The sequence below is a fragment of the Pyrgilauda ruficollis genome, unplaced genomic scaffold, assembly GCF_017590135.1.
Source record: "Pyrgilauda ruficollis isolate IOZ18807 unplaced genomic scaffold, ASM1759013v1 scaffold74, whole genome shotgun sequence".
NCBI classification, from domain to species: Eukaryota; Metazoa; Chordata; class Aves; order Passeriformes; family Passeridae; genus Pyrgilauda; species Pyrgilauda ruficollis.
Window position 1 is genome coordinate 324,233 of NW_024529266.1, and position 15,593 is coordinate 339,825.

Consider the following 15,593-nt stretch of genomic DNA (forward strand, 5'->3'; position numbering starts at 1 on the left):
CCCACCCAACCCAGAATCTATTTTCCAGATAGAAAAGGGTTAAAGGAAGAAGAGAGGAAAGTATCATGCAGGTATTTTTGTGTAATGTCTGCTGAAATTTTTAAGAGGTGATGAAGTGTTAGTATGTTTCTATTACGAAATTTCTCTTTATTTTTAAAATCAATTTGTCGACTTACTTAGTGTCTCCCCAGGCTATATAAGCAGTAGAAATGGCGTCATGACATCTAGAGAAAGGATCTAGTACAGGAAATGTCTTCAAATCAGAACTTCTTTAATAGCATTAGGTATCAGCATCCCAATCTTACGAATGGTAAGCAGAGCATTAACTTAGATAACGCTGAATACTGAACAAAGTCCAGTAGGAAATTTGTCACAGAAAATGTTCTCATATTTCATATTTCTTGTGTATCTTTTTTTGAAAGTAGGATATTTCAAGTTCTTCTTGTGACATGTACAGCTACTACAGAAATAGGTCAATAAATACAGATGCAATTCTTGAGTATGCAGATGTGAGAAAGGTAGGCAGAAGTTCAAAACTAGGTGAGAACGTGTAGTCTTTCCCTGTTTGAGGAAAGTATGCAAACTTGAGGGAACAGTCAAAAGTTAGTGTGCATAGAAGGAGATGTGAATGTGAAAATGTAATGACATGCATTGAACCTTTTGTTTGGCTAAAATTTAAAATAATTTAAAATTTTTCATTTGGCAGTATAAGTTGCCTTTAGTTCCGATGGGGTACACATTTCAATAAGTGAATCACATAAAAACGTTGTTCAATCACACCTCTTCCCTTGTTCCTCAAGGGAATTTGCTGTTCTCATTCAGAAAAAGTCATCTGTCTCACGGGTTGATTAAAATTAACTTTTTTAGAACCTAAAAGTAGCAAAGTAACTAATACTGTCTGGAATTAAATCAGGTAACCTTGACCAAACAATTAACTCAGCCTCTATTAAATCAATATTTACTGATGCTAATACTGGAACTAGTTCCAGTAGTTGGAATTACAGCCACTCATTTAGTGTCTTTATTATTAGTAATTAGGTTCTTGTCTTTCTCCAGTTCTACTTCTCAAAACTAGTACTTGGCTTGCTTGTAGGAAATGGCCTAGCCTGTTGACCCAGAGTGTGCGCTCTGCACACAGCTGAAGATGCTTTGTGAGGCTGACAGCCCTTTCTGGTTGTGTGACTCCATGAGGACTGGCACAAGTTCAGGTGCATGTTGCTACAGCCCAACTTAGACTGACTGCTGTGGAGCCATGGCTTAGGGCTATTTTAGCAATTAAACTCTTGTAAATAACAGGGAGAGTTCCAGCTGTTGCATTATGAGTATATTCTCAATGGATTATTTTTTTTGCCATGCAGCTGCAGTTGTGCTTTTGTGGCAGGTTCAGTTCATGGAGGTTCTTGACTCCCCAGTAGCATTCTCTCCATTCTCAGCACTCCTAGTAGGGCACTTAACTGTGACCAATGATGAATTAATTTACACTGATGCACTAATGCAGTCATGAAGCTCTCTACTAGACCTTTATTTATTCTCTTTTCATTGTATAATTGTTGCAGTGTGCTTTTATACTTTGTAATACTTTGTAATAGTTTTGATTTTGTATCCCCTTATTCTCCCCAGATGATGTACCCCTTTTTGTACCCCCTTCCTCTACCTGTGTAACCATTCTTCGGGGCTGGCCGGGGTTCACTGGGAGGCGCCCAGAGAGACGGAGACATATAATATATTCTTTGCTTCTTGAATTGGATTATGTTCTTTTGGATGTTAAATTATCTTCAAACAATCTAATACAGGTTGATTTTACCCTTGTTTGGGGAAGGATTTTCTTCAGCATGATATCAGGTCTGCAGTAGTATCTCAACGTTTGTTCTGCTCCTGAACTAGCTGACGAGAAATTGTTCCAGTATTTTTCAGATCCTGAAAGATGTTTTGGATCATATCTAGTATTGCGTAATCTAACATACACCTAATGAATACGTGTGATAAAGTGGGAGATAGAACAGCAAAATTGCAGTAACAAATACTAAAGTTTGATAATGGGATTGCAATGTAATAGTTACAGTAAGACATCATATTAGACTAGTTAATATTTCTCTGACCTTCAAACTTACTTACACTGCTCTTGAATTTATGCTTACTAGCAAAAAGCATTCTGCTCCCAAGTATGGGTCCATTATTATGATTAAAACATGGATTCCTTTTCCTTTGAAAGACAGAAAATAAAGAAAATTGTTGGAATAGAAGTTCTGAAACTGTTATTTTGTCTGTGACCCCCAAACCAGCATCAAGATAAGTGGAGAAAATACTCTTTTTATATTATAGCTCAATTTATTACTTCCTAGATACAGGGGTTTTTTTGCAGTGGTTAAATGCCTTTTTTTATAAAACCGCGTATTATCTTCCAGGCCTGTAACTTTTGAGTGGGGGGCTGTTTTCACTGATGTAACTTTTTGCTGTAATAGAATGAGATTAACACAATCACTTGGTTGTTAATTGCAGGCTGGCAAAAGAAAAAATTATGTATGAAAAAGAAGCAAAACAGCAAGAAGAAAAGATTGAAAAAATGAAAGCTGAAGCATGTGATGATTATGGAATTAAGAAGCAGGTAAACTATCCTAGAACTTGTTTTATAAAATCCTTATTTGTTTTCATTTAATCATAGTAATCTTTAGATAGAGGAATCTCCTGTACTTTTTTCTAGACTCATGTTATATAAATATTAGACTAAAATCCTGACATAAAAAGCAGCCATAAAAAATTATTTAAGGTGTTAAATTACAAGGATTATAGTTTATATGTATGTATATGATTACTTAGTACTTTATGTCATGATGACTGTTACTCACTAACTGTGTGTGAAGCCATCTTTCTTGGAAATATGAAGAGCCTGTAGTGAATACATGGTCTGGGTAGATGTAGGTAAACCAAGTGCTTGCTGCTAACTGGAAACGTTACAGCAAAGTGAGAATGCCCGATACTTAATATGAAGGGGAAACACTTCAGCTCCTGAGCATACCAGTATCCTTTTGGTAAAATCACAAACCTCAGAGAGCTGCTGGGTATGCAGCTGTGGAGCTGCTGGAGTTTGTAGTGAAGTCATAGATTAGGAGGGCGCATGCTGTACTTTGGCCTGCTCAAGAGTATGGTTTAGTGTCACTGTTAAGTATGATTACATTTTTTCTTGGAAGGTTTACCACAAGGATGGTGGTTGCAGACAGTTGGTACATACCCTTTTGGGAGAAAAAGTATAACATTCCTACTCACAAGAGGAACTTGGGTTTGGCAGATTGGTGTTTATTCTCTACAGAAGAGAATGAAATGTCTGTGTTTCACTATGATACTCATATTATTTCAACTAACTGTGTGACCTTTTGATTGTGTTTTTTGTCCAAGTATTTCCCAGGTGCTTTCTCTCAAATCTTCACAAAAATCAAAACTGTACTAAAATTATTTTCACTTAATAGTCGTAAACATAAGATTCTGGAATCCTGTCTTTATTTTTAAACAATGGAAGAAAAGGTTAAACAAAATTCAAATACAAAATTAACAAAAGATAGGAGAAAGCCCTTTTAGAAAAAGTTAAATCAACTTTTTTTAGTAAATTCATATTTCAGTTCATATATCGATGTCCTGCCTTGCTTTCATTATGACATGGGAATGAAATACAAATAAAGAATTTGTATATAAATAAAGATTTGTATTTATGGAGCAGACCTGTCTTCTGCCTCACCAGACTGAGACTTGAAGATCTACAAAAGAGTAGCCTTTCTGAAGATGTGGTGCTAACAAGAACTAATGAGTTAAATTCATATTTTTAGTGTTGCCCATTCATCAGATTATTTGACTGTATCATGGTATTTCCACAGTGACCTGCAAGATATCATGAAAGTCAAAAACAGTGATGGCTGTGAACTTCTGCTGAAATTGTTACCCACTACTTGAAGGTCTTTTTAGAGACCAATGACTTTCACAAAAAACAGTCTTGATTAATTCAAAAATTGCCCAATCCACTTCGAAAGCAATCAGTTTCTCCAATGATGTTTTCACTTCTTGTTTATTTAGTGCACTTTGCATTCTGGAAGTTAATATTTTAGGTTATTAAAATTTTGGAGATTTCAAAGAAAGTTATATGGTTCCAGGAGAGTTTGCTCAGAACAATATTTTGGATACAGTAAAGTCTTTGAGATGTTTTTCAGAAAAAATAGCTCTAGTCACCCATTTTAAGAATTGCTTTTAGTTAATAATCTCTTAATTTCCATTCTGGGGTGCATAACTCTTAAAATACAGTTGTAATCTTTATTTTGGTAATGAAAAGTAACATTTAGGGGGTGGGAACAAATTCAGTCACTTGAGACTAGGAGAATAGTTTAACTATTAGTTTAGCTGAGGTTTTGGCTAAATCAAATATGCGTGTGTGTGTGTATTTATGTATTTATATACACTCACAAATCAATCCAGAGTTCTGGGAGGGATTATTGAAAAGTTTAAAAGCAATACTTTCTCTTGATGTAGTACTGTTTTCATTTAGCTTTCTAGTTACAACTCAGAACATACAGTTTTACATACAAAAGTGAATACAGAAAATTTCATTTTAGAGTGAAAAGTACCATCCCTACAGCATATGTAGTCTTTACAGTATGTCTGGTCTGTAATGAGGGATCAGTCCCTTTGTAGAACAATAGGGTTTGATTCACTATTTTTCTCCTAACTCTTTATGCATTGGGACAACTCGTGGTTCCAGTGGACTCAAGTCTTCTCTAGCTGAGGCAGTGACCATCTGGGATGGTTGGCAATTGTTACACGCTAATCCTTGCCTGAGCTGTCCAGAAGGACTTGCTTGATGAGGAGCAGGTTCAATACCAGAAAAACAAAAAGAAGAGTTTTCTTGCAATGCTGTTAGATGCTGAAGATTCCATTGTAGTGTGCAAGAAGACTTTGTTATGGTAATAAATATTAAAATATTTCTGATTTATCCCACCAGGTGCAAATTGTGCTTATAGTTTCTCTGGGCAGCAAGAAGTAGTGTAGTTCTAACTCCCTGTGGATTTTGTCTTAATGAAGTCTTAGTTTCTACTCAGTTATAACAATTCTCAATATATGAAGACTTTCCACAGTACTTCATAATACTACTTTAGTGGAGAATTTTCACATGGTATCATTCGAGTGCAGACTAATGATAGAAACCTGTAGTTTTCTGTATTGCTGTGGTTGTTGATGTTCATATATAAATAAACATCCTTTCACAGCTCATGCTTTTATTTTGAGACTTCTGAGCTGGGGGAAAGCAAGGTATCTACTCTGTGTTTCCTCTCTCTAGGGTTGTAGATAGACTCTGTGGTTTTGCTAACTGGCAACATTTTTACTGATAAGTGACTGGTAAATTTTCAGTTTTTTAAATGTAATTCTGCAATTCCAAGTTACCTCTTGAGTAGTGTCATTTCTAGATGAATTAAAAATCCAGTGTATTTAACACAGATTTTAATCTCTACGAGTCAAAAGTACATAAGAGTATATAAAGTACATCTTGTTCATACACAGGTTTTTCCCAGTATTTGTGAAAACTGCAATATTTCTCTTGTTTTGTTGAGTGAAAGAGTGCCTTCTGAAACAGCCAAAAAGACATGCATTTGGGAACTATTTTGGAAAATAATGCAAAAGATGGTAATTTGCTGCTGATCTTGTTATTGGTGGACTTCTTGCTGAAAGGAAGGTTGTAATGTTCTAGAACTTTTTAAATGTCTGTTTAGCTTCAAAGAAATATTCTGGTTAGTTTAGTTGGCTTTTTACATTCTTAGCTCTTTCCAACACACCACCTGATTGGTTCAAAGTTTCTTCTCACAGATTGAGTAAGATTAGATTAAATGTGGAGTTTTACATAAGTCTCGTTATTTGCATAAGTACTTTTTCTGCTCCCTAAGAATAGATGATCTTTGTTTAATAATATGAATTCTAGCTCTAGATGCTTGGTAAAGTGGCAGTGGAAATGCAAGTGAGGACCTAATGCTTCTCCTTATGTATTTTGACAGAATCCTTAACAAAAGTACAGTTTGTTGACTGAAAAGCCAGCAACTTGGAATTCTCTGGACCAAGTACAATACAGTATCCCTAACACAGACCTGGTATTAAAGATGCAAACTTTATGAAAGAAACGAAATTATGAAAAAGCATTCCTGTGATCCTCCTTTTCCCCTTCTGTTTTCCAAAGAGTGTTTTCCTTCTTATCTAGGCAGATAGAAGCATCTTTTGGATTCCAGACTTTATGTCTTTAATGTCCTAAAGTGATCTGCTTTAGATGAAACAGGATTAGATCTTACCTGAGAGGAGCTGCAAGGAAAACTCATTTGAAATACCAAGGTATTACATCTAGAGGGTCTTCTCCTCCTCCATCAGTTCTCATACTAGAAGTGGTAGGTAGTTTGTTGTTGACACATGGCCATTTCTTGAAGCACTTAAGCACTGTAGAAACAAAACAGTGTTCCCCAGTTTTTATTGCAAGGTTCTTCAGGAGTCTTTTGATAAATGTATTTGGCAACTTGCCTACAGCAAGTGTGCTGCTGTATCTTGTATTTGTGGATAGTTCAAGCTTCTTTTGGTCCTGGAAGCAAGTAGAACTCATAAAATTGTGTTTCCTACAATTCGTGTGTGCATTTATGGGGTTTTTTTGTGTCCAAATTCACCTTAATTCTGTATCTGCTTTGAGTTCCTGCCATCCCTATGCCCAGCTTCTTTGTACATTATCTATGCTGTACTACTCCACAGATCCCTACACCACAATCCTGGCCAAGTACATTGATATTACCAAGGCCCAGTACCTTGATACTACTCCTTGATACTGCTGAGATGAGAAGTACTGCAGTAGTGTGGATTTAAGTCAAAAATATGGATTAGCCTACCTGTAGCCTTAGCATGATTATTTATTGCGTGCTACTAATCTTACTTAGTGGGATGACTAAATTTTGGAATCTTTGGTGTTTGTAATACTTAGAGATTAATTTTTTTCTTTTAGTCCCTGTCCTGCCACCAGATATGGCTGTAATTAATTAGTGGATTCCAAGTGCTTTACAGACTTTTTTAGGAACAGTAGTTCAAACCAGTAGCACTTGTTTTAGCAAAGAATTATCTGCATGTCTTTTCCTTACCTCTGCCATCTTTGAGTAGATCCGTACTGTTAGGATTATCTGTGCAGTAGAAAATGGGCAAGTGATTATGTGACAGTATTTAAAAGCTATACTATATATTCATTTTTGTGTATATAATTGGTAGATATATGACTTGTTTACATTTGTCATGGTTTTTAGCCCACTCTTCTGTTCAGAACACCACTCTTGTCACGTGAAACAACACTGCCATTATACCCTGTGACCCAGTAGTATAGCAGGGTGTCTTCTAAGAGCAAGGAGAGCCCTACGGAGTTTGTTTGGGTTTGGGTTTTTTTTTGGGTTTTTTTTTTTTTTTTTTTTTGTTTTTTTTTTTTTTTTTTTTTTTTTTTTTTTTTTTTTTTTTTGTTTTTTTTTTTTTTGTTTTTTTTGTTGCTTTCAAATTATTTTTGGATCTGAATCTCTTGGTTAGGTGTGGGTCATCTGGGAAAAAAACCAAATCAACATATTCTGCTTCTGTTTTTTGTAGCTGATAAAACTAATATCTCTCCCTCCTCATTACTGCATTTTTTAAACTTATTAAATTGTTCTTATATCAGCCCACAAGGTTTACCTCTTCTTCCTGTTATCGTCCCCTACTAGGCTGGGGGCAGGAGCAGGTGAGCTGCTGCCTGGTACTTAGTTGCTGGCTGAGGTTGAACAATAGTCTTCGGCTGGTGTTGAAATTGCTCTAGTCTGGTCAGTGGAATTTGAGTTGCTGCAGTGCACGTCACAGGGATGGAAATGGCTGCAGTGCCTGGCATTGGACTTTCAGTGGCTGTCGTGCTTGTCGCCCTTACAGTTCGTCTGAAAGTTGGGCAGAATTTTGATAGAATTTGAAGAAAAAACACTTGTAAAAATCCAGTCATAAGGCTTATATAATTGTTTGAACTTTTGACTTTACTATGTATATTTGGAAAACTAAATAGTCTTATCAGCATCACTTGAAAAGAAGTTGGTTTATGCAGAAGTTAAATCATAATGGCTCCACAAAATTCCTGTTCTAGTCTCCAGCTGTTTGCACCTACTGAATATAGTTCTGGGATTTATCATCTTTCTCATTTTTATTCATCATTGCACCACTGGCACATATAAATAAAGCTTGGGTAACCCTTTGGAAATCAGTCAAATGTTGTTTTAAATAGAATTATTTAGGTGGATTTGTTTATTTCGTAGAGCAGGCAGGACTATAGCTTACAGATTCAAGATTTACATGCCTTCCCAGATTGCTTATCTAGTGGCACATATCAAATAAGTTACTAATTTCATATTATCTGCTTAACAAGCTTTACAACACACAAATATTTCGCATCTGTGTGGCACAAGGAAGTAATTATTGGATATTCTCACTCCTGTAGGTATTCTACTACATAAAGCAAAAGGCATCATATGTTTATGGCAGTTTATGGCACACCTCATTCTATGGTTGTTACATTGACTGATGAAAGTGTAGAATTAGAAACTAAAGTTTTTTCTCTCAACACCAAATGGTCTAAATGACACTGAAAAACTTGCTGATAATATCTTGTTACACAAAGCCTTTCTGAATACTTAAATCCATTCTTAGCTACAGCTTAACATCCCTTTTACAATGACCTTTTGGTACAGCAGCATTAATACTACAAGGACAATACAACATAGGAATGACAGAAAGAAAATGCCATTTAAAGGGAAGGCTTTCTATTGTAGGTTATCCTGAACGGAGATGTTTCATATCTAAATACCTAACATATTTTAATTTCTAAATAGATTTAACATTACTGAACAACTCTGCACATTTTTTCTTCTTGGTGTTTGGTGTTCAGATCCAGAAATGCTCCATGAAATAAATGTTCCCTTTCTTAAAACTGACGTTGTTTTCTTTAGGAGGTGGCAGGATTTTCAGATTCAGTGGGGTGCCAGTTTAGTAATTTTGCTCAAAGTGCATGGTGAGAATAATCTTTCTCCCAAAATGAAGCACAAGGATATGTAATAACTTTTTATGCATGATAAGCATCAAAAATATGAGCCTGCTGGTCTTTGCTTTTCATTTTTCTTTACCTTTGTCTTTCAGTCAGAGCCTCCTGCAGTCTGCACACAATGTGATCAATAACTCAATAACTTTTTTCATGCAGTAATTATCTCTATGGGGTATTATCTGAACATTCTTTTTCTTTATTACCCAAAAGATGCAGGAGATATTTATATAACCAGCTGATCCCGTTTTGGATGAAGCTGCTTCATGACAGCAGGAGAAAGTTTGTTCTAAATAGACTTTTTAACAAATGCTGAAAACCTTACTAAGCTGTACTTTTTGGCTAAGGGAAAGATTATTCTGAATATTGCCTTGCAATTATTACTTGATATTCAGTTAAGCATAGAGTAAATGGAAATGTGCTGTAAATTAATGGAGTTTTAAGCAATTATGCTAAGTGAATGTCTTTTAAGAAAAGAAACTATTCAGAAGATACCTACAACTGTTCTAAAGTTCCTAGATAATGACTAGATTGCTGATTTTTCAGAGTAAAAACTTATCCTACAAGATAATGTTTCTATCTGGAACATATTCTAATTTCATTGTCTTCTGGTTTTCACAGATCGAGATCTTACAAGAGTCACGAATGATGATTCCAGACTGCCAACGCAGACTAGAAGTTGCACATGCAGAGCTTACTCAACTACTAGTGAGTATTGCATCTTACCCCAACTGATGAAGAAGTGCTGCAGTTCCTGGATAAACAACTGCAGCAAATAAAAACTGGATTAAAGAATTTTCTGTAGGTCCCAAGACCAGCATCCTATAAGATACCAGTATTTTGCTTTAGATAGCAGTCTTTGCAGACTTGGTCTTCAGTCTGTGGAGACTGTGTGTGTTAGAAGCTGTCCTTAATGTAATGTACACTGAACATACACATATCCCAGACTGTGAAAATGGACTCAGAACTCCTGTGCTAGTTCCCTCATCAGAAAAATCAGTTCACCTACTTTAGGTTTTATAGATAGTATAAATGTATATAATATGCTTGTAGGGAACTAAAATTGTCAGGTACTTTGGTTACTACTCTTATTAGGCTATGGACAAGTCAGAGGAGTCCTTGCTGAGTATTACTTAATGTTCTAATAGTGAACTGAGCAGTACTGCCCTGCTTTTTAAGATAAAAATACCTTTAGGAATAAAGAGTATGTTGTACAAATATATTCACTGAACCTATACTATGTTTGGAGATGATAGTGCTTATTTTAAAAGCTGCCTTCTCATCAAGAATTCAGCTACACATGTTGGTACCCAATAAGTGGTATTGTGAGGCTAAAAATACACATCCTAAATTATGTCCCAGATGTAGTGATGGCTAAAATGCAAATACTTTTTTAATGAAAAAGTCAAGGTGTCCTGATCTCAGGAAGTCTGCCTCTACTGTTTGTCAAAATAAATGCTCAGTACCTGGCAGGATTTAGGGTCTTTTTGTCATTCAACTAGTTACTGAACTAGTCTAAATTTCAGTGGCATGCAGAAATGGCGCTATTGATTCATAGTATACAAATCTAAAACAAGGAATGGGGACAGTTACTATTACTGTTAAGAATTTGGAAGTCTTGATGTGTTGCTTTCTGTGCTTAGCTCACCTTCAATGCATTTATTAAAATGTACTGTATCCTAGTATGTTTTCCAGTTGTCAATCTACTTAAGCATTTTTCTAAGAGTACTCTTGATCTACAGTTTGTTCTTACTTTTCCCTTGGTTTTAGATATTCAACACTATGACATAAAGGTAGCATAGGTCAAATCCACTTGCACATAACAGCCATTATCTGGGGCCTTAAGCAGGACAAAAGAATTTACCTGTGCTTTGAGTAATATAGAATATGTGTTTTCAAAAATTATATAGTGCTCATTTCATAGTATAATTTGGGTTGGAATGAACCTTCAAAGATAATCTGTTCCAACTTCCTTGCAATGACCAGGAAGATCTTCAACTACATCAGGTTGCTTAGAGCCCCATCCAGCCTGACACTGAGTGTTTACATGGATGTGACACCTACCACCTCTTTGGGCAGCCTGGCCCAGTTCTTGACCACCCTCCACTGTAAAAAACTTTTTGTCTAGTCTGAATCTATTATTTCTGACCCAGGTGCAGCGCCTTGCACAATGGGCTTGTTAAAACACATGAGTTTTTCTATGGGCCCACTTCTCAAGCTTGTCCAGGTTCCTCTGGATGGCATCCCCTTTCTCAGTTGCATCAGCTGAGCTACTCAGCTTGGTGTTATCTGCACATTTATGGATCTTACTTTCTATGTCATTAATGAAGATATTAAATAACTGGTCACCATACAGAGCCCTAAAGGACACCACTGGTCGCTGATCTCCATCCAAACATTGGGTCATTGACCAGTTCTCTGGCTGTGACCATCCAACCAATTCCTTGTCAAGTGAAGAGTCCACCCATCAAATCAACCTCCCTTCAATTTAGAGAGAAGGATGCTCCATATAGTCCACAATGATAATTCCTTTTTGCAGTCTTTAAGGACTTCACCTGATTACCATGACTTTTTAAATGTCATGGAGAGGAGCATGGCAACTGCATCAGGCAGTTCCTTCAGGACTCTGGGAAGTATCTTGTCAGGTGCCATAGACTTAGGTGCATTCAGGTTCCTCAGGTTGTCACGAACCTGATCTTTACATAGAGTGGGAGAGACTTGGCTCTCCCAGCCCCTATTTCGTAGTCCATCCACTTGAGAGGTGTAGGAAGATGCTGCCAGTAAGACAGAAATATTGTCTAGTACCTCAGCCTTCTCCTTATTTGTTAGCAGTTTTTTACCTTCTTAAATTTAATACCACAACAGTTATTTTCAGAGTACTCAAAAATGTTGCTTTTGATTACAGGAAAATGAAAAAGAATTGGAAGAAGCTGAAGAATATAAAGAAGCACGTTCCACACTGGAGTCAGTGAAGCTGGAAGCCTAGCTGTTTTCCAGTTCTGTCTTTATATGCATTAGCACGGGGTCCATTCCACAGTTTCATTTGACTATGGCTCTACTACTATTGTTGACTTGCTAAAATTCCCTTTATGCAACTGAGCTTTCTCTAACTGCAAGGTGCATCAAATAAAGAATATTCTGAAACATTTGTGTGTTCCATATTCAGGCAAAATAGATATATTTTCAGTTCGCCTCAATTAAAAAAAAAAAAAAAAAGAAAAGTAAAGCCCATTTAAAGTGTAATAGTTAATATAGAGAACTTAAATCTGAACAGTTCAGGCTAAGAAACAAAGTTTGGCTATGTCAGGGACCAGTAAATACTTTAGAATGAAATAGCATTATAGAATAGTGTGGGTTGGAAAGGTTCCGTCTAGTTCCAGACCCGACATGGGCTTTAGAAGCACCTTATATTTGAAATAAAATACATTATAGCATAAAAATCTGTACTGAAAGAGAAGGCAGACCAAATAACCCTTCCCAGTCACCTACCTTTCTATGGTGCAATTTTCCTGTAGTTTTATCAAGTATGTATTCCTTGTTTATCTTTGAGTCCAAGACAAGAGCTGACTCCAGATCTTGCTCAATGTGCATGGCATTGAGTTGAGCCCAATTCATACAACTTCCATGCATCAAAATTCTTCTACTTTTCAGGAAACAGGATATAGCAGGTGACTAGTATATTGTGAGTTGCATCTGCTAATAAGAGTTCTGGACTGAATGCTTTTCTTGAAAGCACTTTGGCCTAAGTGATACTTTTTTTGAACAAAGTTCAAACCCCCAGGACATGAAAGAGAGCTAAGGGGAACTAATGGGTAAGGGAACAACACTTAGTCTGCCCAGAAGACCATTAAAACATTATGTACAAAAGCTGTGGTTTTTTCAGAGTAGCTTCTCTAAAGCAAATAGTAGGTTCTGTTGATAAACAAGAAAGCTTTTTACATTAGTTTTTCTAGTTTGAAAGTGTTCTGGCATGTTTCTTAAAGGCAACACAAAGCACAGTGTACCTTTTGTGTGGTGCTCAATTGAATATTCAATAAAATTATTTGTTAATTTGCCTGAGTTTGAGTAAACTGCTGTCTCAGTACTTACTTATGTACCTTAAGCACATTTAGAGTGATGTCTACTTCTCCATCACTCTTAAGCACTGCTCTGACGGATCAACACCAAAAGACTGCTGATTGAATCAGTCAGAATTATCTACTTTTGAAGTGACCCCAGACCAGTCCCGTAGAGGGCTACGAGGTGAAACCTGTTTTGACAGTACAGTTCCATAAGAGAACATGCGTATCTTCTTACCAGCATTGTGTTCTAGGCATGGAACTGCCCAGCGGACACTGCCTGGGTCACAGCACATATGAACTGCTATTGAAGAAAACATCTGTCTTTGGATACTCATTTCACCCAGTTTCTTCTATGACCTTCACTGGGAAAGGTGGCTGGAGTGCACAAGTGGATCATGTGTGTCTCAGCTGAGAGATGGCAGCATGAGTGCTCGCAGCCATTGAGGGGAGTATGGTGAATAAATGCTGAGCTGAAAAGGAAGTGTAGGGAGATGCCAAGTCTGCTGGGTAAAGCAGGGTTTAAAATAAAAATTTCTCTTCAGAAGAAGAAAGAATACACACTTCTGGAAAACAAGCCCAAACAAAAATGATGTGTAGTTGCTGAGTACCACAAGAAATGCATATGAAAGCTAAACAGGTGTGACCTATAGTGGCTGAAGGCAAGTAGGATTGTGACACGGCTTAAGGTGGCATTTAGAATGAAAGTCACATGGCCTTTAACTACCACACAAGCTTTAGGAAAAGTTTCTTAGTGCAGTAGTTTCTAGAGTGAGTGGTTTCTCATGTTTGCCTAGTATGTCTCTGTCCAAGCCATTTCCTAGCTCCCTACTACTGCATCATGGACCAGGATGATTCTTTGCCCTACCACTAAGTTCTCTAAAAATGAGCATGTTCTATAGTACAGGAAGTAGCCAGCCCCCCTGATGAAAATCAAGGTATGTATGTTCACACCTGAAAATACTTTGTCTCCAGATGCCTCTGGAACTGTCCAACTTCTGAAGGAACAGCAGCATCTTTTCAGACTGCCAACATGCTTTAGGGAAGGAAAGAGCTAATTGTACACAAGTATTTTGGGTGAAATCCACAAAAAGCCTAAACCACTCAGGGCTGTTCTGTTTCCCTATAACAACATCCCCTTTTGGCAACCCACTTTCCCCATCTCTGGTGAAACCTTTCACCAGACCTGCAGTCAATCTGCGTTCTAATGTTTGGGGCATGAGGGGTGGGGGACAGACTTCAAGTCCTTGGTCTAACTCAAGAGGTACAGAACAAGGAAGATGCTCAGTAACTGAGCCACACTTACTCCTGATAGACTGGGGTCCTCAGAATTGCCATATTAATATGACAGGTGGCTGCACAGCTTCTTAAGACTGGGCAATCACCAAGAATTCACTACTAAAATTGGATGGTCTGATCACCCCAAAAAAGTGATCTTCAACAGACCTGTATGATGAAAGAAGTAGAATAGCAAATGTGTGCATTTAATATGTGGGTGATACAAGGGTGTTCAGTATTTTCAAGGACAATATCAGAAGTCAAAAGGTTCCTGACAAACTGGAGAAAATGTAAAATACTTCTTTTAGTAAGGACATATTTAAATAAGAAAATAAAGCAAACTTCCACACGGCAGCAGCAATTTTCTACTGCACCAACATAGGAAAAAGTAAACGCTGGACACCATTTCTGACAGATACAGAAGAAATTTAGTGTATTACATGCAAAACATTAGTTTAGCTCATAAGACATGGGCAACAACCTTTACACTCCCCTTCTTACTAGAAGGGTTTTGTCTAGAAGCATTATTGCAGCTAGAAGCTGCAACTAAAAGGGATGAACAAATAAGGATTCAGAGGAAAACCGTGAAAACTACTAAAAAGACTGAAAAATGGTCAGTGCAAAAGAAGGAACAAATTCAGACATTTTAGCCTGGAAAACACTGAGGGTAGCAGTGGTAATAATCTTCAAGCACAAACAGAATTACAGAGGAAAATAACTTCTTCTTGGCAGACAGAGTAAGATGATGAGCTTGCATTACAATGAAAGGAAAAAAACGTTGGACAGGTTCCTTCCTTAGGAAACAACTAAGACAAATGAAGCTCTGGAACAGACTGCCCATGGAGGCTATTGGAGCTGCCTTCCTAGAGGTCTTCTCTTGACCAGGCAGCTCAGTCACTCAAGACACAAGGACCCCTGATCCTGACTCATATTTACACATGAGGGAAAAGCATATGAATGTGGATGAGTATTCATCCTTTCTCAACAACACTTACCTCCTCAATCAAAAATACAATAAAGTTGTTACACAGCTGAAATTAACAACTTTGAATACAGCACAGAGGAGATCCCAAGAGTCCCCTCAAAGGAGACAATTCAGTGATGCCTACCTGACTTTTCCGATGTTGCACTTCACGTTACAACACTGGGGACTCAAAGAAGGTGAA

At 37.1% G+C, this 15,593-nt stretch overlaps 1 protein-coding gene across 1 annotated transcript in view; it reads left to right on the forward strand.

The window, feature by feature from the left end:
• The window catches only part of TBCA (tubulin folding cofactor A), a 26,574-nt gene extending 13,424 nt beyond the window's left edge, over positions 1-13,150 (forward strand). The window contains exons 2-4 of the mRNA XM_041486248.1: positions 2,500-2,605; positions 9,713-9,799; positions 11,997-13,150. Of these exons, the coding sequence (XP_041342182.1) occupies positions 2,500-2,605; positions 9,713-9,799; positions 11,997-12,077 (274 nt within the window). The 3' untranslated portion in view covers positions 12,078-13,150. The remainder of the gene's footprint in view (positions 1-2,499; positions 2,606-9,712; positions 9,800-11,996) is intronic.
• The last annotated feature ends 2,443 nt before the right edge of the window (positions 13,151-15,593 follow it).